Raw genomic sequence first — 24,657 nt, forward strand, 5'->3', positions numbered from 1 at the left:
GGTCTGAGGGCCACACATGATCATACACCAAAGGGCCGTACATGGCCCTTGGGCCGCAGGTTGAACGACAGGGTTGCAAACGCACGTGTGCATGAGGCCATAAAAAGTAATAGCATACTTGCAAGATAAATAATTAGGTGAAGGAAGCTATTATAATAAGCTCTTGGAAAGAGCAATGATGTGCACGAATTCATAACAACCAATCAGATTTCAACTTTGCAGTTTAGCACAGTGGAAACAATTTATGATTGGTTGCTATGGTTTGCTGCATATGACACCCACTGCTGTTTACCATATTAAATTAAAAAACTATATGACAGTGAAGCAAACTGTATAGCACACTAATGAAGTGCCATAATTTGTAATGGTAAAGTGCTGTACTGTACGTGACCTTAAGGATGTCATTTTCTCTTCCTGGACCATTAGGAATCAAGGCAGTAATGTTACAGATTGGATGCTCTGTACAGGATGATCATTATTTATAAATATATAAATGTAATCTTTATTGTGAGCTTCATTCCACAGTGCAAATAGAATCAGCAGGTCAGTCAGAAGACTTGTGTGTGTGTGTGTGTGTGTGTGTGTGTGTATATATATATATATATATATATATATATATATATATATATATATGTGATGGGGAACCTGAAGTGCAGTGTAAGTGTCAGCTGCCTAGCAACTGGAAGAAAACTAGGGAAAAATAAAAAGAGTTTTTCCCAGATGGATTCAAACACTGCAGTCCTCACTGGCATATACTTATTTTCTCATATTCAGAATTTTGGTCCCTGAGCAAGGCTGGATTGTTAAAGCCACAGGGGGAAAGTGCGGCCTGCATATTACACTTCAATTAGGAGCAATTACATTGTTCTTTCTGACAGAGTCTGGTAGAGGTAATGACCTACCTCTACCACTAAGAGTGAGCTCTATTTACATACACAGACAGGTGACCTACCAGGGGACCCTGCAGATGACAATCTGCTACCAGTTTCATCAGTTCCATAGAACTAATCAGTTGTTTAGAACAGGGGTCTCCAAACTTTCTAAACAGGGGGCCAGTTTACTGTAATGCAGACTTTAAAGAGGCTGGAAAAGCTCCCGTTGCCAGCGGGAAAAAACAATGACCCATCTTTGGTGACAGTGGCAGTAATTGTGCCCCGTCATAGTGCCCAATTGTTGGCGTCATTGGGAGGAATTGTGCCCGCTCGTTGGTGTCATTAAGAGGAATTCTGCCCCATTGTCAGTGTCAGTGGGAGGAATTGTACCGCATCATTGTTGTCATCGGGCCCAATTGTTGGTGTCATTGGGAGGAATTGTGCCCCATCATTGGTGCCATGGGGAGGAATTGTGTCCCTTCACTGGTCTCAGTGGATGAAACAGTGCCCCAAGGGCCAGATAAAAGCGAGCGAAGGGCTGCATCTGGCCCCCGGGCTGCAGTTTGGAGACCACTGATCTAGAACCTAGGCTTGATCCTTAGCTCTCTGTACTGATGTTTCGCTGCCTTGCATTTAGGAAACACAAGTTTTTACCTTTTAACAAACGAGGGCAGTCAACTCATGCCTTGTTCCTTTGCAAATGGTGTTGTGTACCAGGAGCCATGTGCTGAGCTGTATGTCCTCCACATGTACAGCTAACAATGTATTGAAGAAGCACATGCACGCTTTAACCCATTCTGGCCCTAACATAGGATGGTGCTCTAGGTCTATTAGGGTACTATGGACATGGGATCCTCTTTAAGGTACCAACTGAAACTGGACAATCTATTAGCACACCCTGGGTCTGGCCTAATCAGCACCTACCATGTAGTCTGTCCCATACCGGCTACTGACCTTATGGTGATGGACCCCAATAGCAGCCTCACCCAGTACCATCTGTTTCCAAGGACATTCCCATCTTGAGGTTAGATTAGGGTGACCAGATGTCCCTGGTAAACCAATGTCTCTGATTTCATCCCTAGTTAAAAAAATGTGTTCCCAATTTCTTTCCAGCTTTAATAATGGTGCCCAGCCTGGGTGGCTGCAAGGTAATCCAGCTTAGCAACATTTCTGTGATTTGCCTGGAGCAAGAGGGAGGAGTGTGTCTGCTCCCGGCTGTGTCCAGGGTTATTGATGATGTCACAAACTGATATTACTTGGTCTTCCCAGTCCCTCTGTCAGCTTGTGCACACTTCTATGTAGGATGTAAATTATTTGCCGTTTTGCCCTTGCTTGTGCCAGTGACCTTCAGTGCACACCTGGGACTCCATCATCGACCCAGAGACAAGTAAACTCAGGTGTTAGTACACCATAATCCTTCAAGCCCCTCCCCCTGTTAGCACAATTTGGCCACACCCAACATTTAGTGTGGCACACTTCGCATGCTGCTATGATCCCCCCTCCCACTCTGCCTCTCTCCAAACCCCAATAAAAGTTGGTGTGGCCAGCAGATTGTCCCCTGATTTTATCTTGAATATCTGGTCACCTTAGATTAGGAATAGGAAGAATCCAGATAGCAAAAGTTTTTTTTTTTTTTTAAACTATTTATGAATCTTAATATACATCCCTTCAGTCACCCCAGCGGTCACATCAGTAGTGTATTTAGGTTTTGTGCTGCCCTACGCCTGACTAAACTCATGCACCCCATAATTTAAATATGACCCACCCCTTCCTGTCAAGGCCACACCCTTTGCTGGTTAAGACCCACCCTGAAATTTTCAAGTGGGGACACTAGTTCTGCTGGCCTGAGCGGGGGGCAATGGATTCCATTAATTTGCATAGATTTCCTTTCACTTCCTGTTTGGCTACGGGGCAGGAAGTGAAGGGAAATCTCTGCAATGGGACAGGGATGGTAAAAAATAAACTGACAGGGGCTATAACCCTCCGTTACTCTTTCCAAAATGAAAAACAAAAAGTGTTGCCTATAGTTCTACTTTAAGCACAAATTTCTGATAATTTTATGGAGAGGACTAAGAAGATATAACTATGCCAATGGTGCAGCAGAAAACATATAGCACAGTGAGGAAGGTTTGTGGTCCAGCATGATAGGACAATCAAAATTAGAAGTGGCGCCCCCCCGGAAGCAGTGCGGCTGCTTTATGGGGGGTCTAGACTTATTTGCCTCTGAGCCCAGTCCGCCCCATAAGACTGGCGCTACACTAACAGAGCAGGCCGGTCGGGACTCTTTCCATGCTGCCCCCCTGCAAAGTGCTGCCCTAGGCCTGGGCCTTGTCGGCCTAGGCCAGGATACAGCATTGAGTCACATTACATTTCTTAGTTGCAAACAATACAGAAAACCTAGGTAAGAAGAGACCTGAGGTCAGGAGCCCATACCCTTTAGGGGGTTTGACCAGAATCCCATGTCAGGGGATGTGTATAGTTCCAATAGCCCTGCACCTTTCCTCCCCTACTTCCCCCACAAGACACTGATTTTATCCTTGCTTTGCCATGTTCCTGCAGATGCTTCCAATGATGATCACTGGTGGACTCCCACTAGAACTATTTATATATGAACCCAACTACCTAAGAGTTTTCACTGCATATGCAGGGCTGGCACTGCATATGCAGGGCTGGCACTACCCAGGATCACACTCCACTTCTACTTTGGGCGCCTCTAGCGGCTTCACTGACTATTCACTACATGGAGTCATCCCTGGACCTACTCTCATAGTGTTATGGCGACACTTTGTGGCAAAACCAGGGAACTACATGGACGCTACCGTTCCCCTACCCTACAGCTGTAATTAGCCACACTAACAGCTAACAAATTCCAGGTTTTTCAGCAGAAGTAACATGCAATTCTTTTTTTCTTACTAATTTTTATCTTATTATAATCTTTTTGAGCCCATGATACATTAGTTATAGTAGATATAAACCCTAACTGGATGATATTTAGTTTGCTAAAGCACTGTGTGTCATAAACAAATGCATTTGTTTTTTATATAATTTTTTTCACGCTTCGATGCACTCACTCCAGTGCCAACTGGTCACCATTGCCCTGGACCTGCCATATTGAGGCAATGTCTATCAGCACACCTGTTGTGTAACTTTAAAGTGGAGTTCCACCCAAAAGTGGAACTTCCACTCATCGGATTCCTCCCCCCCCTCCAGTGTCACAGTTGGCACCTTTCGGGGGGAGGGGTGCAGATACCTGTATATTACAGGTATTTGTACCCACTTCCGGCATAGATAGGCGCAGAATCTGCGGTTATTTATGCCACTTACTGTTCCCCCCCCTCCCGCTGTCTGCTGGGAAACACACGGGTCCCAGAGACAGCAGGGACCATCCGTATTGCGCTGTGCGACTCGCGCATGCGCAGTAGGGAACCGGGAAGTGAAGCCGCAAGCCTTCACTTCCTGATTCCCTAACCGAAGATGGAGGCGGCAGCACCCGAGGGCCGAGAGACGGTTCGGCCTCGGGTGCCGACATCGCGGGCGCCCTGGACAGGTAAGTGTCCATGTTTTAAAAGTCAGCAGCTGCAGTATTTGTAGCTGCTGACTTTAGAAAAAAAAAAAATTGGCGGAGCTCCGCTTTAAGCAGGATCATATGTGACAAGGTGACAACTCAGGAGCACAATTGGGATACAGATGTCCCCCAAGAAAGTGCCCAAACAAGGACTTTTTTGGCAGGATCACCAGGTATTATTTTAATAAAAGTTGCAGATTTAAAAAGAATGGGAACCCACTTTCTATATTTCATTTAAGTGAGTGAGTTTACACATACTTTAACTAGTTCCAAACTTTAGGCATGCTACACTCGCCCCCCCAAAAAAAAGTCACCATTGTACACAGGACATGCGTAACATGTCCAGTCCTTTAGTCCTGCTCCTCCTCCCAGTACACAGCAATTTGGATGTGATTAATCAAAGCAGCATTGCTGTGTACACGGAGGTCATCTGAGAAGCTGCAGCTGTCAAAAAAAGCAGTCCAACAATGTTTACCAACAAGCTGCTCATATGCTATATGAAGAAACAAAATATCAGAATGTTACTGTTCATTCATCTGCAGGGAAACTTCGATCTGCAGATGTCAGATAAAGCAAACTGACTAGTAAAAAAAAAATAAGGTCGTTTTTTTTCAAAATAAAATGTTCCTCCTTTTAATCCCTTGTTAACCCTTAGTTTACTCTAATCAACCCTAATTAGCTCCTTATTCTATTCAATCCTTATTCTATCTATCTTGTTCTATCTTATTCTTATTCTATTCTATATTCTATCCTTATTCCATTCAATTCTTTTTTTCCTGCTCATGTTTTTGTTTCTATTTTATTAACCATTATTATTTAAACTCTTTTTGTTTTTTGTGTTATGTTCACTAATATTTTTACACATTTAACTTATATTTACGTTTTACTTTTAAAAAAGCGTGAAATTGCAAAAATAACATTTTATTTCATTTGTAATGCTTTGTACCAGACTCATATTTTTAGTGCCATTTTAAAAATGACAAATTACAGAATAAAATATGCACTTTTTTATCTGCAGTAAAACAATTTTTAAACTAACATTGGTATAAAAAAAAGTGCATTTTGTTTCATTTTTGTTATGTTTCATTGTGTAAGGATTGTGGAAAAAATAATTGTTTCAAGACAATAATTACGGAAAAAAAAAACAATATATTGTATGTATTACTTTGTTATCTTATGTAATAACAAATTTATTGCTGAATAAACAGGTCCATAGCAGAAATGTAAAAATTGCTCTGGTCCATAGGGATCAACAGGTCTGAGACTGAGGGGCAAAGTGATTAATGTGGAAGCTTTCTTTTGTTTTTACTTTTGAATAGAGTGAGAAAGTATTATGCCCCGTACACACGGTGGGATTTTCTGACGGAAAATGTGTGATAGGACCTTGTTGTCGGAAATTCCAACCGTTTGTGGGCTCCATCACACATTTTCCATCGGAGTTTCCGACACACAAAGTTTGAGAGCTTGCTATAAAATTTTCCGACAACAAAATCCGTTGTCGGAAATTCCGATCGTGTGTACACAAATCCGATGCACAAAGTGCCACGCATGCTCAGAATAAATTAAGAGACGAAAGCTATTGGCTACTGCCCCGTTTATAGTCCCGACGTACGTGTTTTACGTCACCGCGTTTAGAACGATCGGATTTTCCGACAACTTTGTGTGACCGTGTGTATGCAAGACAAGTCTGAGCCAACATCCGTCGGAAAAAATCCATTGATTTTGTTGTCGGAATGTCTGATCAATGTCCGACCGTGTGTACAGGGCATTAGAGTATATAGAGAATATGAGGTTTTATTGCTGTCTACAATTAAGAGAGAGACTCTTACTTTTTGTCATAGTGACCACTACTATCAGGACAGAACAGGAAAGGAAATCTAAAATGGGAAAGCCTCTCTAGGGAAATATTTGTTTTGTTAAGAGTTGTCAAAGGTGGGATGTCCTCTCACATTAGGCTAGGTTCACATTTGAGCTTCTTCAAGTGTTTTTTTATTTTTTTTTATGCATGTTTGTACGTGTGTTTTTTGGGCATTTTCAGGCTTGATCGTTTTTATTTTAGCCAATGGAAAGTTGGTTAGTTGGAGAAGAAGAGCTGTGAAAAACACATTATTCACATTTTTAGGTGTTTTTCAGGCCCTCCTATTAACGTCTATAGCATTGGTCTCCAAACTGCGGCCCAGGGGACAGATACGACCCTTTGCATGCTTTTATCTGGCCCCTGGGGCACTATTTCACCCACTGATACCAACAATGAGGCATAATTCCCCCCACTAACACTAACAATGGGATACAATTCCTCTCACTGATACCAACGATGCAGAACAATTCCTCCCAATGACACCAACAATGGAGCCTAATGACATTAATGATGGGGCACAGTTTCTCCTTTTGCATGCCTTTATCTGGCCTTGGGGCACTATTTCATCCACTGATACCAACAATGGGGCATAATTGCCCCCAATTTACACCTATGAAGAGGTACAATTCCTCCCATTGACACCAATAATGGGGCACAATTCCTCCCAATGAAACCAACAATGGAGCCCAATAAAAACAAGAATGGGGCACAATTACTCACACTGAAACAATTGATGGGGCATTATTTTTTCCCAAAATCTGCCCCCCTGAAGGACAGTAAACTGTCCCTTTGCTTAGAAAGTTTGGAGACTCCTGGTCTATAGGGACCAAAAATGTCTGGCACTGCCCTAAACCGACAGGCACTGCCTTATACTCACACACACACACACACCACAGGTTGAACTGAATGAACTGATGTCTTTATTCAACCTTACCAACTATGAACATATGTAACTATGTGGTGGGGCAAATGGTGGGTGTGGGCAAATTGCATCAATGTTCCTGAACAAGTCTTGATGATGAAACATTTATGGCGGGACTAGCCAAGGATATCACGCTGTACGCTAGCTGTTTGCGCTCTGCTGAAAGTTTGTACACTACATGAGCCTATGGTAACACAGCCCTGTCTTCATACTTTAGATGTTTAGTGCAACACCTGTCCCCCTAACATGTGAGTTATATTAGTGGCATTGTATTTTATATTTAAATAAAAGCAAGATTACGCTATGTTCTAAGTTCTCTATATAGGAACATTATAACCCACCTATCATTTGGAGGTCATATCTTCAGACGAGTTTGGCTCTCAAGAGTGGAGGGATTCACAAGGTGTTGTGTGACACAGTGTGAATACTTAAGAGATGTATGGAGACTACAGCATTCAATAATTATTTCTGCATGGAGATTATGATTGATGTTTGCTTTTGAACTTTCGGAATAAGAATTTTTACCACCATAATATTTACGATCAGGCTACTGACTGGAATGGTACCAGCAGATTGGAGAGAAGCCAATGTAGCACCAATATTTAAAAAAGGGCCAAGATACATCCCTGGAAATTACAGAACAGTTAGCCTAACATCAATAGTATGCAAGCTTTTGGAGGGGATGATAAGGGACTATATACAAGAATTTAGTATTGAAAACGGTACATTAGCAGTAATCAGCATGGATTCATGAAGAATAGTTTTTGCCAAACCAACCTAGTAACCTTCTATGATGAGGTGAGCTGCCATCTAGATAAAGAAAGGCCCGTAGATGTGGTGTATCTGGATTTTGCAAAGGCATTTGATACAGTTCCCCATAAACGTTTACTGTACAAACTATGGTCTGTTGGCATGGACCAAAGGGTGAGTACATGTTTTGAAAACTGGCTACATTGGTGAGTCCAGAGGGTGGTGATAAATGGGGAGTACTCGGAATGGTCCGGTGTGGAAAGAGTGGTCCCCAGGGTTCTGTCCTGGGACCAGTCTTATTTAATTTATTCATAAACGACCACGAGGATGGGATAAACAGCTCAATCTCTGTATTTGTGTATGATACTAAGCTAAGCAATGCAATAATTTCTTCACAGGATGTGGAAACCCTGCAAGAAGATCTGAACAAATTAATATGGTGGGCAACTACATGGCAAATGAGGTGTAATGTAGAAAAATGTAAAATAATGCATTTGGGTAGCAAAAATATGAATGCAATCTACTCACTAGGGGGAGAACCTCTGGGGGAATCTAGGATGGAAAAGGACCTGGGGGTCCTAGGCTCAGCAATGGCATGCAATGCCAAGCTGCTGCAAGCAGCCAACAGAATATTGGCATGCATTAAAAAGGGCATTAACTTCAGAAATAAAACGATAATTAACCCACTATACAAGACTCTGGTCCAGCCGCACCTAGAGTATGCTGTCCAGTTCTGGGCACCAGTCCTCAGGAAGGATGATGTGCTTGAACTGGAGAGAGTCCAGAGAAGGGCAACAAAGCTAATTGAGGGACTGGGACTGGGTCTAGGTCTTTGTCTAGGTATTTGTACAGTGTTGTTTGTTATATAATACTTGAAATATGGAGTACTAACTCCTAATACTTTGCTGGGATTTTCTGGAATCTCCTGTATTAATCAGACGATGGTTGTTTGCTGCTCATGTGCAGTAATGCGTTCCTTCTAATTTCTCCATAGAAAAGACAATAATCAGCACCCACACACACAGAGCTATTTATTAAACAAAGATAGTGTGCTTTTGACGGTTGAAATTCATAAATCTCCAAAAAAAACTAATCTCTGTCTTCAGGCAATTTTAGCTTTATGTATAACATTAGGTAGGGTGATTAATTCTTAGGATTATTGATTATATACTAAATATACAGTATTGGTTCACATCTATGCAGGTTGCGGCTGATGCATTTTTCAACATGCGACTTTGGACATATAAAGGTTCCTGCACTACTTTGATGCTACTTGAGTGTCAGATAGTGTAAAGTTGCATCAAAACCACACTCTATGAACAGAATTGTGATATTAGCCCCCCCAAAAAATGCAAAACACATCAAAAATGCATAAAAAACATCACTTGTGTTTTTGGTGTGGGTCCATTGAAGTCTATTACACGCAAAATGCAATATTCTGTGGGAAAAAAATCCCTGACCCTTTCCAAAAAAGGCACTGGCTCATAATGCACATATGTGAACTAGATCTATAGGAAACCATGTTAATTGGATTGTAGTGAATTTAGTGTAATGTAGTGAAAAACGTATTGGTGGGAACCTAGCCTAATTCAGTAATTTCTGTTATTTATTCGTCTCGCTCATTTTGATGTCTTTTTAGTTATTTTTTGTCTATCTACATTTAAAACTGGAGCATCAATGTTACAATATAAACTTATTTGAAAACCTGCTTTTCTCACTTGTGTGTTTTTTATGGTGATTAGTTAAAGAGGGAAGACCACTGTTAGTGGTGATGGTTTGATTTTCCTTTTATTTCTGTTCTGGTGGCAACTCCTAATTTTGGATGTATGCTTACTTTCATTCTGGTGATATTAGTGATTAGGACAATTGTGAATGAATCTCCCTACGGAGACACTGACAGCAAATGGACACCTGACAATGGCTCTAACCTCTCACCATTCTATCCAAATTTGAAAAAGCTTTACCTTAGTTATACAGTAGAACCTTGGTTTGAGAATAACTTGGTTTGAGAGCGTTTTGCAAGATGAGCAAAATTTTTAAACTAATTTTAACTTGATATAAAAGTGATGTCTTGATATACAAGTAGCGTCATGTCACAACTGAGTATAAAAGAAAAGAGAGGCACCTCTAAAGCCCCATACACACATCATTTTCTGCTGATTTTTTCCTTCATATTTACCAAAACCATATAATATGAGGTCAAACCTTAGGAGTTTTGGAATCGATAGGGAATAAGTACAGCGCTGCTCCGATGGTGTTATAAAGATGGTTACACAATAAGCAGCTAACACACCTCTAAGACACAGGTAGAAGTAAATTAACAAAAAATATATATAGTGTAGCGCTGTGTGTGTAAATGGTAAAGGGTATAAAAACAGTGGGTTAGGCTCGAGCCATCTCTTAATGGCCAGCAAATAGACAGAAAATACTTCAAATTTAAATAAAAGTGACTCAATACAATCAAAAGTGCACTATATGTTATAAAATGACATGTAAATTATAATAATTACAACAAACCAGTGATTAATGGTGAACAAGAACAAATTATATATAGATAAAAGTTCAGCCAAAAGAGTCCATAAATATTAGAAAATGTGTTCCTGATAAAAATCAAAAACCACCACCGAAAGGTCTCTGAGGGTCAACTGGTGAAAACAACGATGGAAAGCTTCTGGTATATAAAAAAAGTTAGAGCACCAAAATGAAATGAGACATCTAAATATAAGACAGGACCATCACCAGAGTATCTGAGGAGGCTTACCGGAAGCAGGGGACTTGAAAAGACATACGTCTTACAAGTCTCAGAAAGCTTAATGAGCCGCCAGGGCTGGCAAGATGGATCATCGGGTGTCCACAACTTCAAATGGGGGGGAAAGGAAAATCCTTGCCGGCTGTGCAAGGATTTTCCTTTCCCCCCCATTTGAAGTTGTGGACACCCGATGATCCATCTTGCCAGCCCTGGCGGCTCATTAAGCTTTCTTAGACTTGTAAGACGTATGTCTTTTCAAGTCCCCTGCTTCCGGTAAGCCTCCTCAGATACTCTGGTGATGGTCCTGTCTTATATTTAGACGTCTCATTTCATTTTGGTGCTCTACCTTTTCATCTACCAGAAGCTTTCCATCGTTGTTTTCACCAGTTGACCCTCAGAGACCTTTCGGTGGTGGTTTTTGATTTTTATCAGGAACACATTTTCTAATATTTATGGACTCTTTTGGCTGAACTTTTATCTATATATAATTTGTTCTTGTTCACCATTAATCACTGGTTTGTTGTAATTATTATAATTTACATGCCATTTTATAACATATAGTGCACTTTTGATTGTATTGAGTCACTTTTATTTAATTTTGAAGTATTTTCTGACTATTTGCTGGCCATTAAGAGATGGCTCGAGCCTAACCCACTGTTTTTATACCCTTTACCATTTACACACACACAGCGCTACACTATATATATTTTTTGCAAACCTTAGGAGTTTCAATTTGTATACAATGAGGCAGGCCCTTGCACTACATGGTTTTGGTAAATCTGAAGACAAAAATCAGCAGAAAATCTGATAGTGTGTATGGGGCTTAAGTGTAGCAATATGGTTACATTTAGGGTCGGTTCACACTGGGGCAACACTACTTACAGTGTGACTTAGCAAGGCGACTTGGAAGCGACTTCAACGCAACTACGTGATTTTGAGTGACTTACAACACGACTTCAAGTCACCCCCAGGACAGGCGACTTTGTCTGTGGCCAATCAGAGCTAATCAGCTCTTGTGACACACAGTACCCGCCCGCGAGAATGTGTTTCCAGTGCAATGTTCTCGGCGACAGGGTACTGTACATCTCACGCTCGTTGCAATAGGAAAAACACATTTTGCTATTGCAGTGAGCACGAGAAAGAATTCCACTCCAAGAGCATACCAGGCCCTTAGGTCTGGTATAGATGTTAAGGGGAACCCCCTACGCCAAAAAAACAGCATTGGGTTCCCCCCAAAATCCATACCAGACCCTTATCCGAGCACGCAGCCCGGAAAGGGAGTGGGGACGAGCGAGCACCCCCCCTCCTGAACCGTACCAGGCCACAAGCCCTCAACATGGAGGGGTGGGTGCTTTGGGGAGGGGGGGTGCCCTGCGACCCCCCCATCCCAAAGCACCTTGTCCCCATGTTGATGAGGACAAGGGCCTCTTCCCGACAACCCTGGCCATTGGTTGTCGGGGTCTGCGGGTGGGAGCTTATCGGAACCCGGGAGCCCCCTTTAATAAGGGGGCCCCCAGATCCCAGGCCCCCCACCCTATGTGAATGAGTATGGGGTATATCGTACCCCTACCCATTCACCTGGGGGAAAAAAGTGTCAATAAAAAAACACACTACACGGGTTTTTAAAGTAATTTATTAAGCAGCTCCGGGGGTCTTCTTCCAACTTCGGGGGTCCCTTCTGACTTTTCCGCTCTCTCCGGCCTCTTCTCCCGCTCTCCGGCCTCTTCTGCCAGGCTCCTCTGCTATCTTCTGCTCTTTTGCCGCTCTCTTGCTAGCATTGGCCCGGTCTTCTCCATCGTCTTGTTCCCTCTTCACTTCTTCCGATGTTGACACGACGCTCTCTCCTGCTGTAATGTCGTGTGCGTGGTGCGCAACAACTTATATAGGCATGGGGCGTGCTCAACGGGTGATGTCACCCGGTGACCCCACCCCTTATGACGCCACCGCCCAGGGCATGATGGGAATGTGATGTCATAAGGGGCGGGGTCACCGGGTGACATCACCCAGTGACCCTGCCCCATGCCTATATAAGTCGTTGCGCACCGTGCACACGGCATTACAGCGGGAGAGAGCATCGTGTCAACATCGGGAGAAGAGGGAACAAGACGATGGAGAAGACCGGGCCAACGATAGCAAGAGAGCGGCAAAAGAGCAGAAGATAGCGGAGGAGCCCAGCAGAAGAACCGGAGAGCGGGAGAAGAACCAGACACTGGGAGAAGAACCAGGCACCGGGAAAAGAACCAGACACCAGGAGAAGAGGCTGGAGAGAGCGGAGAAGTCGGAAGAGACCCCCGAAGTCAGAAGAAGACCCCCGGAGCTGCCTAATAAATTACTTTAAAAACCTGTGTAGTGTGTTTTTTTTATTGACACTTTTTTCCCCCAGGTGAATGGGTAGGGGTACGATGTACCCCATACTCATTCACATAGGGTGGGGGTCCGGGATCTGGGGGCCCCTTTATTAAAGGGGGCTCCCGGATTCCGATAAGCCCCGCGCTCACAGACCCTGACAACCAACGGCCAGGGTTGTCGGGAAGAGGCCCTTGTCCTCATCAACATGGGGACAAGGTGCTTTGGGGTGGGGGGGCTGCAGGGCACTCCCCTTCCCCAAAGCACCCACCCCTCCATGTTGAGGGCATGTGGCCTGGTACTGTTCAGGAGGGGGGGTCGCTCGCTCGTCCCCACCCCCTTTCCTGACCGGCCGGGCTGCGTGCCGGATAAGGGTCTGGTAAGGATTTTTGGGGGGACCCCCACGCTGTTTTTTCGGCATAGGGGGTTCCCCTTAACATCCATACCAGACGTTTCCCGATGAGCGAGCCAGCTCGGCGCTGGCATATCGCAGTCACTCTTCCTGGGTAAATTCTTTTATTTTTCCTGTAAAGTCGCTTAACTATAGATGAGGATCCAACTTGGAGGCGACTTCCATTGAATTCTATAGGTACATGTCGCCTTGAAGAACCTTTTCTGAAGTCGGAGCGACTTCAGTAGTGTACATTAACACGGCTATCATTGACTAAAATGTAATTCCCAATGTCAAACGACTTGGGGCGACTTGAGGGCTGACAAGTCAGATCCCAAGTCGCGGCAGTGTGAACCGACACTTAATGAAGGTACAACATTTAGAAACTCATATGGTTGATGATTAAAACAGGCACATCTAAGTATGCAAGCATCCGGGGTAAAGATGTCCACATAGACCATCCTCCTCACTGCCATTGACGTCGTCCCTTCCACGCTGCCCTCCATGAGCGGTTCAAGCCTCGGTTTCAGATCGCTCTACTGCAGGGTAGTCTTCCAGGTCACGATTGCAAACAGCTTTACACCGGATGCCTGCATACTTAGACGTGCCTCTTTTAATCATCAACCATGTGAGTTGCTAAATGTTGTACCTTCATTAAATGTAACCATATTGCTACACTTAGAGGTGCCTCTCTTCTCTTTTATACTCTCTAGCTCCTGCTGGATTTTGCTTCTAATCCCCTTGTGGAGGCTTCCATTTGTGGATGGACATTTTATGGTTAAACAACCTATCACATTGTTATAATCTTTTTATATGGACTATAAACTGAAAGACATATGAATAAATAGTTGTGGAACGAATCATTTGGGTTTCCATTATTTCTTATGGGGAAATTCGCTTTGATATACAAGTTCTTTGGATTACAAGCATGCTTTCAGAGCGAATTATGCTCGCAATCCGAGGTTTTACTGTACTTTAATTCTAACTGGGGTTTAGCCATTTTTTAATCATCTTCCTGAAATTTGAAAAAAGAAAAAAAAAAAACGACTTCTACAAAACTTGTTAAAACGGAACTTCACTTAAAAGTGAACATTATGCTTATCCACCTCCACCTCCCCCTTTCCTCTGCCATTATTTTAACTTTTTTTTTCCTTGGAAAGGGTACCCTTTTCTGACAGTCTAGGTGAGAAAAGCAGAATTTTTGTTTGTACACTACCAGTTCATTACATCCTTTGTGAGTACATATGCTATAAATAAATAATTTATGTAATGGTATCACGATATGTGGGGCTCTGTTTTCTTCTGGATGGTATCGGATGTTATGGAGGTGAAGTGACTTGACAGTACCATTGAGCTTTTACCAGCAGATGATTTTTCCATTTGTGGAGAGGGAACAGTGAGGAGAACCATTAGTGGTTTATTACCTTAAACTTACCCAGGCTTGGGACAGCGCTTCTGACCTCCTATTACCTAGAGGTCTTATTATCTGGCAAGAGGCAAGCCATTCTTATAACACAAAGCAATCTCCTGCGCTCGGGTGCCCGGTCAGCTAAATAAGTGGCGCAGCTAACCCCTTTAGCAAAGTCAGTGGAATGTCGCAGGTCTTGCTGCCCTCCTCAGAATACTGGGTATCCTTTATAACTGAAACATACAAGAACAGGGGGGAGCATCGACCTTGTGCATTACCAAAGATAAAATTTATTCATAAAATAACAAAAAATATACTCACAAACGAGCTTTTAACCACTTGACCACTGGGCACCTAAACCCCCTTCCTAACCAGACCAATTTTCAGCTTTTGGTGCTCTCACACTTTGAATGATGATTACTCAGTCATGCAACACTGTACCTAAATGAAATTTTTGTCCTTTTTTTCACATAAATAGAGCTTTCTTTTGGTGGTATTTAATCACCACTGGGGTTTTTATTTTTTGCGCTATAAAAGAAAAAAGACCGAAAATTCTGTAAAAAAAACAAATTTTTCTTCGTTTCTGTTATAAAATTTTGCAAATTAGTAATTTTTCTTCATATATTTTGGCCAAAATTTATACCGCTACATATCTTTGGTAAAAATAACCCAAATCGGCGAGTACGGTGATACCACATGTGTGAGACTTTTCCACAGCCTGGCCACATACAGAGGACCAACATGCAGGGAGCACCATCAGGTGTTCTAGAGACATAAGTTTCAAATCTAATTTGACTACCTATTACACTTTTGTGAGGCACTGTAGTGGCATGGATGTGGCATGGATGATAACTGATGTGGCATGGATGAGCATGAATGGGGATGGATGAGCCGTGGATGGGGATGGCTGAGCATGAACGAGTATGCCCGGGTACGACTGAGTAGGGATGGGTACGGCTGAGTATGGCTGGGTATAGATGGGATGGCTGGGTACGGCTGAGTATGGATGGGTATGGCTGGGTATAGATGGTACGGCTGAGTATAGCTGGGTATGACTGAGTACAGCTGGGTATGGCTGAGTACGGCTGAGTACGGCTGGGTACGGCTGGGTACGGCTGAGTATGGCTGGGTACGGCTGAATATTGCTGGGTATGGCTGTGTATGGATGGGTATGGCTAATTATGGATGGGGGTGGATGGGATGGCTGAGCATGGATGGATGGATGGCTTAGCATGGATGGATGAATGAGTATGCTGAGTATGGATGAGGATGGATGAATGAGTATGCTGAGTATGGATGGATGAGCATGGATAGATGGATGAATATGCTGAGTATGGATGGGTGAGCATGGATGGATGGATGAGTATGCCGAGTATGGATGGGTATGCCGAGTATGGATTAGTATGCCAAGTATGGATGGGTTTGCCGAGTATGGATGGGTATGCCGAGTATGGATGGGTATGCCGAGGATGGATGGATGGATGAGTATGCAGAGTATGGATGGGTATGCTGAGTATGGATGGATGGATGGGTATGCAGAGTATGGATGAGTATGCAGAGTATGGATTGGTATGCAGAGTATGGATGGGTATGCATGGCTGAGTATGCAGAGTATGGATGGGTATGCATGGCTGAGAATGGATGGATGAATGGATTTGTCACTGATCAGCGCTGTGGGCACTACACATCCCACCCACAGCGCTGCTGCCACCGATCTCTCCCCTCTCCGCTCACACTGGACGGAGAGGGGAAAAGAGGAACCGGATATCACGCCAGTTTGTTTACTTGTGAACGCTCCGTCATTTGACGGAGCGATCACTTGGTAAACGGCCGCGATGAGCAGCCATTTACCGTGATCCATGATGCGCCGGATGTGTTCCGGTGCGCGTCCCAGGGGGCGCGCGAGAGCGGGATTCTGGGAGGACGTCACTGCACGCCCTCCCAGAGTTATGCAACCGCCCTGTAGCCATCATTCGGCTATGCGCCAGTTGTTAAGTGGTTAAAATAGGGCTTATTAATACACCAGCAATAGCGAGCAGTATCTTTAAATGCCTACAGCTTGGACCAGATATTTGGAGGACCCAGATGGCATCGCAAGCAGCTTACGCGTTACGAGGGTGAACCCTCTTCCTCAGAGCCATAGCGATGGTCAGTATACAGTATCTAATACAGTGTGTACAGTTTCTACTACACTTCTGGTGGTGTACACAGTATACAATACAGTTCAGCCATTGTACAGTTTATAATACAGTGCAGGCAGTGTACACAGTATCTAATACAGTGTGTACAGTTTCTACTACACTTCTGGTGGTGTACACAGTATATAATACAGTGCAGCCGTTGTACAGTTTCTAATACACTTCAGGCGGTGTACACAGTATCTAATACAGTGTAGTGTGGTGTTGCAAAACCAAAAATACATCATGTCCCGAAGGCCACCATGGAGAGACAAACGCTCACAGGCCACTAAAAGAGGGCAAGCAGCCTCTGTGTCTACAGTCAACAGTGGTGGTCGTGGACATGGTGCATCCTCTGCTGGTGGCCATGGGGCAAGCTTGTACTTTTTTTCTGCTGCTGGCCGTGTTATTGAGCCACAGCATGTAGAAGAGTTGGTTGAGTGGATAACAAAGCCATCCTCATCCTCTGTCACCCAGGCTCAGAGTAGTTTGCCTTCCAAAGCAGCTGCCAAAGGGGCCTATTCCACCAGCTCCTTGTCCACAGTCACTCCTTTCATAGCCCCACCATCATGCACGGAGGAGTCCCCAGAATTATTCGACCACAGTGTCGGGTACATGCTGCTGAAGGATGCGCATCGATTTGAAGGCTCCAATGTTGGTTCCCAGGTTGAGGAAGGGAGTAATGTGAGCCTAGAAAGAGGGGTTGCCCAAGAAGGACAAGAAACTGGCAGTCATGTTCCCCCAGCTGCAGCATACTGCCAAGTTTGCTCCAGTGACGAGGAGGGAGGGGATGATGAGGTCACTGACTGTACTTGGGTGCCTGAGAGAAGAGAGAAAGAGGAGGAGGATCTGGAGGTACAACTCCAATGAGGCAGGATGTCCTCTAGGGGCAGCTTAAGGGCAGCCACCCTATTGTATTACACCGCAGAGCTCCGCAGGTGCAGGGCGCAGCTGACTCCCCGCTGACTTTTAAAAGTTCCCTGGCGTGGGCCTTTTTCGACATGCGTGCAGCAGATCACACCATTGCTGTTTGCAACCTATGTCTCAAGCGGATCAAGCGTGGCCAGCAGCCGCTTGGGCACCACATGCTTAACCAGACACATGACGACCTGCCATGCAGTCCGTTGGCAACAGCACCTGAAAGACCCACATCAAAGAAAAAGGCGGACTTCTCCTTGCTCCTCATCTGGGATCTCCAGCCCTACTATATCTCCAGTCCTCTCAAAAACCTGCACTGAGAGAAATGATGGTATACCAATAGGTGTCCCAAGTACTTGCAGCCAATCTGCTAGCAGTACACCACCAATTGATTTTAGCAGGCAAATTTCCCTACCCCAGTTGCTGAACCGTAAAAAGAAATTCGGTCCCAGCCATCCACATGCTCAGCGTCTAAATGCTAGCTTGGCCAAATTGCTAGCACTGCAACTACTGCCTTTTCAGCTGGTAGACCCTGCCCCCTTTCATGAATTTTTGGAATGTGCTGTACCTCAGTAGCAGGTTCCAAAACGCCATTTCTTTTCATGGAACGCCATTCCAGTTCTCTACCGGCACGTGGAAGGCAATGTTTTGCCCTTATTGGACAGGACGGTCAGCAGTAAGGTTCATATTACCGCCGACTCATGGTCCAGCAGGCATGGGCAGGGACGTTACTTTTCCTTCACGGCGCACTGGGTAACTGCTGGAAGCTGGGAAGGATGCAGGACAGGGTTCAGTGTTGTTGGAGCTTGTTCTGCCACCACGCCTCCAAAATCCTAGTGGTGATTCTCCCACAGCTCTCTCCTCCACTCCCTCCTCTTCTTCTTCCACTATGGCCTCATCTGAAGATTTGTCCTCTGAACCAGCAGTGCTTCATAAGTGTTCAAGGGGCTACCCAAGCAGTCAGGCTAAAAGATGCCATGCGGTACTTGAGTTGGTCTGCCTAGGGGACAGGAGCCACACTGGGGTAGAGATTCTGTCAGCTCTGCAGGAGCAGGCTCAGAGGTGGTTGATGCCACGCCAGCTTCAGCCAGGAATGGTTGTATGCGACAATGGCACCAACCTTCTCTCCGCCCTCCGACAGGGACACTTGACCCATGTTCCGTGTTTGGCACACGTCCTGGTTGTGCAGCGGTTCTTGAGCCAGTACCCAGGCTTACAGGATCTCCTGAGGCAGGCCAGAAAAGTCTGTGGTCATTTCCGCCGGCCATACAATGCCAGTACTCGGCTGGCTGACATTCAAAGGGAATGCAGCCTACCAACCAACCGCCTCATTTGTGACATGCCCACCAGGTGGAATTCAACGTTGGCAATGCTGCAGAGACTGCGCATACAGCAGAGGGCCATCAATGAGTACCTGAGAGAGTATGGCACTAGGACAGGGTCAGGGGAGCTTTGCTTCTTTTCGCCACACCAGTGGCTACTGATCAAGGATGCATGCACTGTCCTGTCACCATTTGAGGAGGCCACAAGGATGGTGAGCAGTGACAATGCATGCATCAGTGACACTATCCCTCTAGTCTTCCTGCTGGAGCACACGCTTTGTGGAATCATGGACAGGGCACTCGAGGCAGAACAGCGGGAGGAAAAGGAGGACTTCCTTTCCTCTCAAGGCCCTCTTTATCCAGATAGCATTCCTGCGAGCCCGCCAAACACACAGGAAGAAGAGGAGGAGGAGGAGGAGGATTGTGTCAGCATGGATGTAGAGGATAACACTCAGCAGCAGTCTTCAAGGGATAGTTTTCAGTCCCCAGAAACCCAAGAAGTTGTACGTGGCTGGGAGGAGGTAGTTACGGTCATGCGATCCTTAGTGTCCCAGAGGACTCAGAATCGAATGCCTCTGCAAACTTACGCTGCATGGCCTCCCTGATCCTGCAAAGCCTGCGAAAGGACCCTAGGATTCGTGGTATCAAGGAGAGGGATCATTACTGGCTGACAACCCTTCTTGATCCACATTACAAGGGTAAGGTTGCAGAACTCATCCTGCCTTCGCAGAGGGAGCAGAGGATTAAACATCTTCAGGAGTACCTTGAAGAAAGGTTTGTGCAACTCATTTCCAGACCCTGGGAGGTTACCATTTCCTGGTGCTGCACAACGTGTTGCTGAGGCTTTGCTCATTCAGAGGAAGAGCGGTGGAGAAGGTGGGCTTCTGACCAATGCCTTTAAACAATTTTTCAGTCCTCAGTGCCAAGGTCTGATTGGTTCAAGCAACCATCGCCAGCGTCTGCATTATATGGTGCAGGAATATCTAGGGGCAAGAGCAGACTTGGAGACCTTTCCAACAGAGCATCCACTGGGTTACTGGGTCTTGAGGATGGACCACTGGCCAGAACTTGCTCAATATGCAATCGAGCTACTGACCTGTCCTGCATCCAGAGTGCTTTCTGAACGCACATTCAGTGCTGCTGGAGGGTTTGTAACGGATCAAAGAGTGCGCCTGTCCACAGACTTCGTTGACAGGCTCACATTCATAAAAATGAATCAGTCTTGGATCAGCAGCTATCAAGCACCTGATGCTGATATAATATTTCACAGGAGGGCCTGTTCCTGCACCCAACAACAGTAACTGTGAGGGCTTACAGTGTTCTGGTACCACCAACACCTAAGGCCCAATTTTTTGCAGAGTATATAGGGCAGGCCTTATAGTATATATACTGCTGTTCAGAGTATATAGTGCCTGGGGGCCTAAGGGACCCCCACTGCATTTTTTTAAAAATGTTGGTGCGGGGTTCCCCTTAATATCCATACCAGACCTGAAGGGCCTGGTATGGACTTTGTGGGGGACATCCACGCCATTTTTTTGGGTATTTTTATCTATATTGCCAGGATCAGACAATACATTACAGCTGCGAGCAGTTTTCTATTATATTTTTTCCTTTAGAAATGTAATTTTGCTGTGGCACTGTTAAAGACATGGGAAAGATGCGCTGCTTTACAGGCATACTAAGGACACCCCCCCCCAGGCACGATATTTAAAGGTGTCAGAAACCATGAAATCAGACCGAGACAGAAGTACAGTTAAATTACACTTGTTTAATAATAAAAGTAAAAAGAACAAACATAGTCAATACATAGCCAAAGTTCAGTAACCAGAACGGATAGTCAGCCAAGCCAGAAGTCAGGGATCAACAAGCAACCAGCAAGCAGGATCTGGAGCCAGAAGGGACGTCAGCAAAGCAAGTCTTTAAACAGGAACGCATGAGATAGTTTCTTGTGAATATTGACCAAGACAAAGGCAGAGATCCACTGGGCGGAACAGCTTAAGTAGGCAGGACTGACGAGCTGACAACAGCTGAGTAACTGTGAAGAGATAGGAGCTGGCAATTAGCTGACAGCTGAGCGGCCAGCTCTGAGAAGGAAGGGCTGAGTCATGCCCTGACAAAAGGAATATTTCATTTTTATTGTTTCAATTTAAGCATTATTAAAATCACTGCTCCCAAAAAAATTTCCATTTTTAAAACTTTTTTTGCATTGAAACCAGTCCCCTGGGGAAGGACCCGGGTCTCCAAACACTTTTTATGGAAATAACTTGCATATAAACCTTTAAAATGAGCACTTTTGATTTTTCACGTTCACGTCCCATAGACTTTAATGGTGTTTGCACAAATTTTTTGCCTGTTCGCATGTTCTACTGCGAACCAAACCAGGAGGTGTTCGGCTCATCCCTACTGCTAATCAAGATTTTGGAAGATACAGTAAGTGTGCTATGTTTAATTAATTTGTGTCTTTGCAGATTAACGCATTCCCGAACCTTGCACTGTGTACAACGCATTCCTGAACTTTGCACTCTGTATGAAATGCATTCCTGAACCTTGCACATTGTACAACACACTGCTGAGCCTTGCACTCTGTACAGTGCACCCCTGAGCCCTGCACTCTGTATGTGGCATCCTCCTGAGCTCTGCATTCTGTACGTGGCTTTCTCCTGAGCCCTGCACTTTGTACAACACACTCCTAAGCCCTGCACTCTGTATGTGGCACCCTCCTGAGCCCCGCACTCTGTACGTGGCATCCTCCTGAGCCCTGCACTGTGTACGTGGCATCCTCCTGAGCCCTGCACTCTGTACGTGGCATCCTCCTGAGCCCTGCACTGTGTACGTGGCATCCTCCTGAGCCCTGCACTGTGTACGTGGCATCCTCCTGAGCCCTGCACTCTGTACGTGGCATCCTCCTGAGCCCTGCACTCTGTACGTGGCATCCTCCTGAGCCCTGCACTCTGTACGTGGCATCCTCCTGAGCCCTGCACTCTGTACGTGACATCCTCCTGAGCCCCACACTCTGTACGTGGCATCCTCCTGAGCCCAGCACTCTGTACGTGACATCCTCCTGAGCCCTGTACCCTGTGCGTAGCATCCTCCTGAGCCATGCACCCTGTACATAGCATCCTCCTGAGCCCTGTATTCTGTATATAGTATCCTCCTGAGCCCTGCACTCTATACGTGGCATCCTCCTGAGCCCTGCACTCTGTACGTGGCATCCTCCTGAACCCTGTACTCTGTACGTGGCATCATTCTGAGCCCTGATTTCTGTACATGGCATCCTCCTGAACCCTGCATGTAGCATCCTCCTGAACCATGCACATAGCATCTTCCTGAACCCTGCACGTAGCATCCTCCTGCACCCTGCATGTAGCATCCTCCTGCACACAGCATCCTCCTGCACCCTGCACGCAGCATCCTCCTGCACCCTGCATGCAGCATCCTCCTGCACCCTGCACAAAGCATCCTCCTGCACAATCCACCGTTTACAATCTCATGCTATTGCAAATTGAATGTGGGGATCCCAGCCTTACTGTGCTCAAGAACCTCAGTAGGCCAAAACAGCGTGTTCCAGAAAGGTAAGTAATATTCTAAAAACCCAGTCAGAAGGGCTCTCTGTTTCTTTTAATGGCATCTCAGGAGGTGTGGGCATTATTAATAACAGTACAATAGATTTGTGAATCTGTAATTCATTGTCTGGATGGTAACAAAACGGGGATGGAAGGAGGTGAGTCAACATTTTCTCTTCTCAATGATAATAATAACTATGGTTGAACTGAACACTACAGAAATGATCTTAAAAACATGGAGGAAGCTCCAAAGTCTGTAAAGTATCCTTAGCATGCGGCTACAACCTTTTAATGATACTTTATGGAAGACTGGTCAAGGCTAATTAATTATGTGCATTGTTTGTGGTCACAGCTGCTATAAATGCAAGAAGGATATGAAGCCTTTTCTTGCCAGCGCAGAAGCTGAGTATGGACACAGTGTGCCGACTGTAATGTCATTCCTATAAAAATGCAAATCCATTCATTGAAAATTGAAATACATCAACAATGAGAAAGGAAGAAACCTATAAATACATTAGACATCGAGTCTACTATAGGAGACAGAGAAAAGGAGAAGTGATGCATCCATGCCATTACATCATCACATCGGTGAATGTCCTCCGTTCCAACTATCAGTAATTAATTTATATGATCTAGAGCTGAAAATAAGTAAGGAAGAGTAGATCTCTCACAGAGATGTTAATAACCTAGAATATACTGTAAGCAATCACAGTGCAATTTATTCTAGCTGTAGATCAAACTTCGTATTCCCTCTGAGACCATTGTTAGCAATCCTGATATATGGATGCAATAAATTGTACACCTAAAGCAATATAAATTATTGTGACATGAATGTCAAAGTCAGCAGAACTGTTTATTATTGGTACGCACATGCATTATAATGCTTGCAAGAAAGCTCTGAGAGCTTGCACACATATTTTTCCTCTATTATGTGATGGATGCCACATGTGCTGGTCTTTACCTTGTTCGTGGATAAGATGCAGGGTGGACCACCGTTGGAGATAAATGATAGTTGTCTCTGCAGCCACAGCAGCTCCTTCTGGGACTGTTTAAGCAAATGCTCTATATCACTTGGCTTTTGGCCCATTAGACCCTCCTGCATTGAGAAAAAGAAAGGAAAGAAAAAAGAGAAATATATGCAAATAAATTGCATTACCCGTGCAAACAATATGTAGGCATGTCTGCCTGACAGCATAGTCAGTTTGGTGACTTTACTTTCATGCAGTAGAGTAAAAAAAAATACAGCTTGGTCAAGGACCACTCCAACTTGCAATTGGTTAGTGTAGATTTAGCAGCTTGTCATTATGATGTCATTATTGTGCTCTCTCTTGCAAGCTCGATGTGTAAGACTGACAACCCTAGGCAATGTAAAAAGGAATAACAGGATGCCAATATCAAAGCAGATTGAAGTATATGGGAGCTGTCCTTGATACTTTCTTTTTTAAAGTTACAGCCTTCTGTTTTTCTTATTGCTTCTAGTTTTTTCTTATTTCTTTTTGGGTTTTTTCTTTTATAGTTTATTTATATTTACACTTACAGAAAAGTAAAATCTACTGTCAGTTCTTAAAGTGATTTAAAGTTTTGTATACTTTTACATTAAAATAATAAACATGCCATACTTACCTGCTCTGTGCAGTGGTTTTGCACAAACCTGCCCTGATCCTCCACTTCTTGGGTCCCCTGCTGGCGCTCCTGGCCCCTCCCTCCTGTCGAGTGCCCCCAGAGCAAGCAGCTTGCCATTCACAGACAGAGCCACATCTCGGCCCCACCCCTCTCTCTCCCCATTGGCTCACTGGGGAGGAAGAGTCTCTGGAGA

At 44.7% G+C, this 24,657-nt stretch overlaps 1 protein-coding gene across 20 annotated transcripts in view; it reads right to left on the reverse strand.

Annotated features, from left to right (window-relative positions):
- The window catches only part of RIMBP2 (RIMS binding protein 2), an 883,237-nt gene that overhangs the window by 572,920 nt on the left and 285,660 nt on the right, over positions 1–24,657 (reverse strand). For all 20 annotated transcript variants that reach the window (XM_073628097.1, XM_073628121.1, XM_073628271.1 and 17 more), the window contains one exon: positions 23,803–23,937. In XM_073628097.1, coding sequence (XP_073484198.1) covers positions 23,803–23,937 — 135 coding nt within the window. The remainder of the gene's footprint in view (positions 1–23,802; positions 23,938–24,657) is intronic.

Source organism: Aquarana catesbeiana, linkage group LG01, assembly GCF_042186555.1.
Source record: "Aquarana catesbeiana isolate 2022-GZ linkage group LG01, ASM4218655v1, whole genome shotgun sequence".
Lineage (NCBI taxonomy): Eukaryota > Metazoa > Chordata > Amphibia > Anura > Ranidae > Aquarana > Aquarana catesbeiana.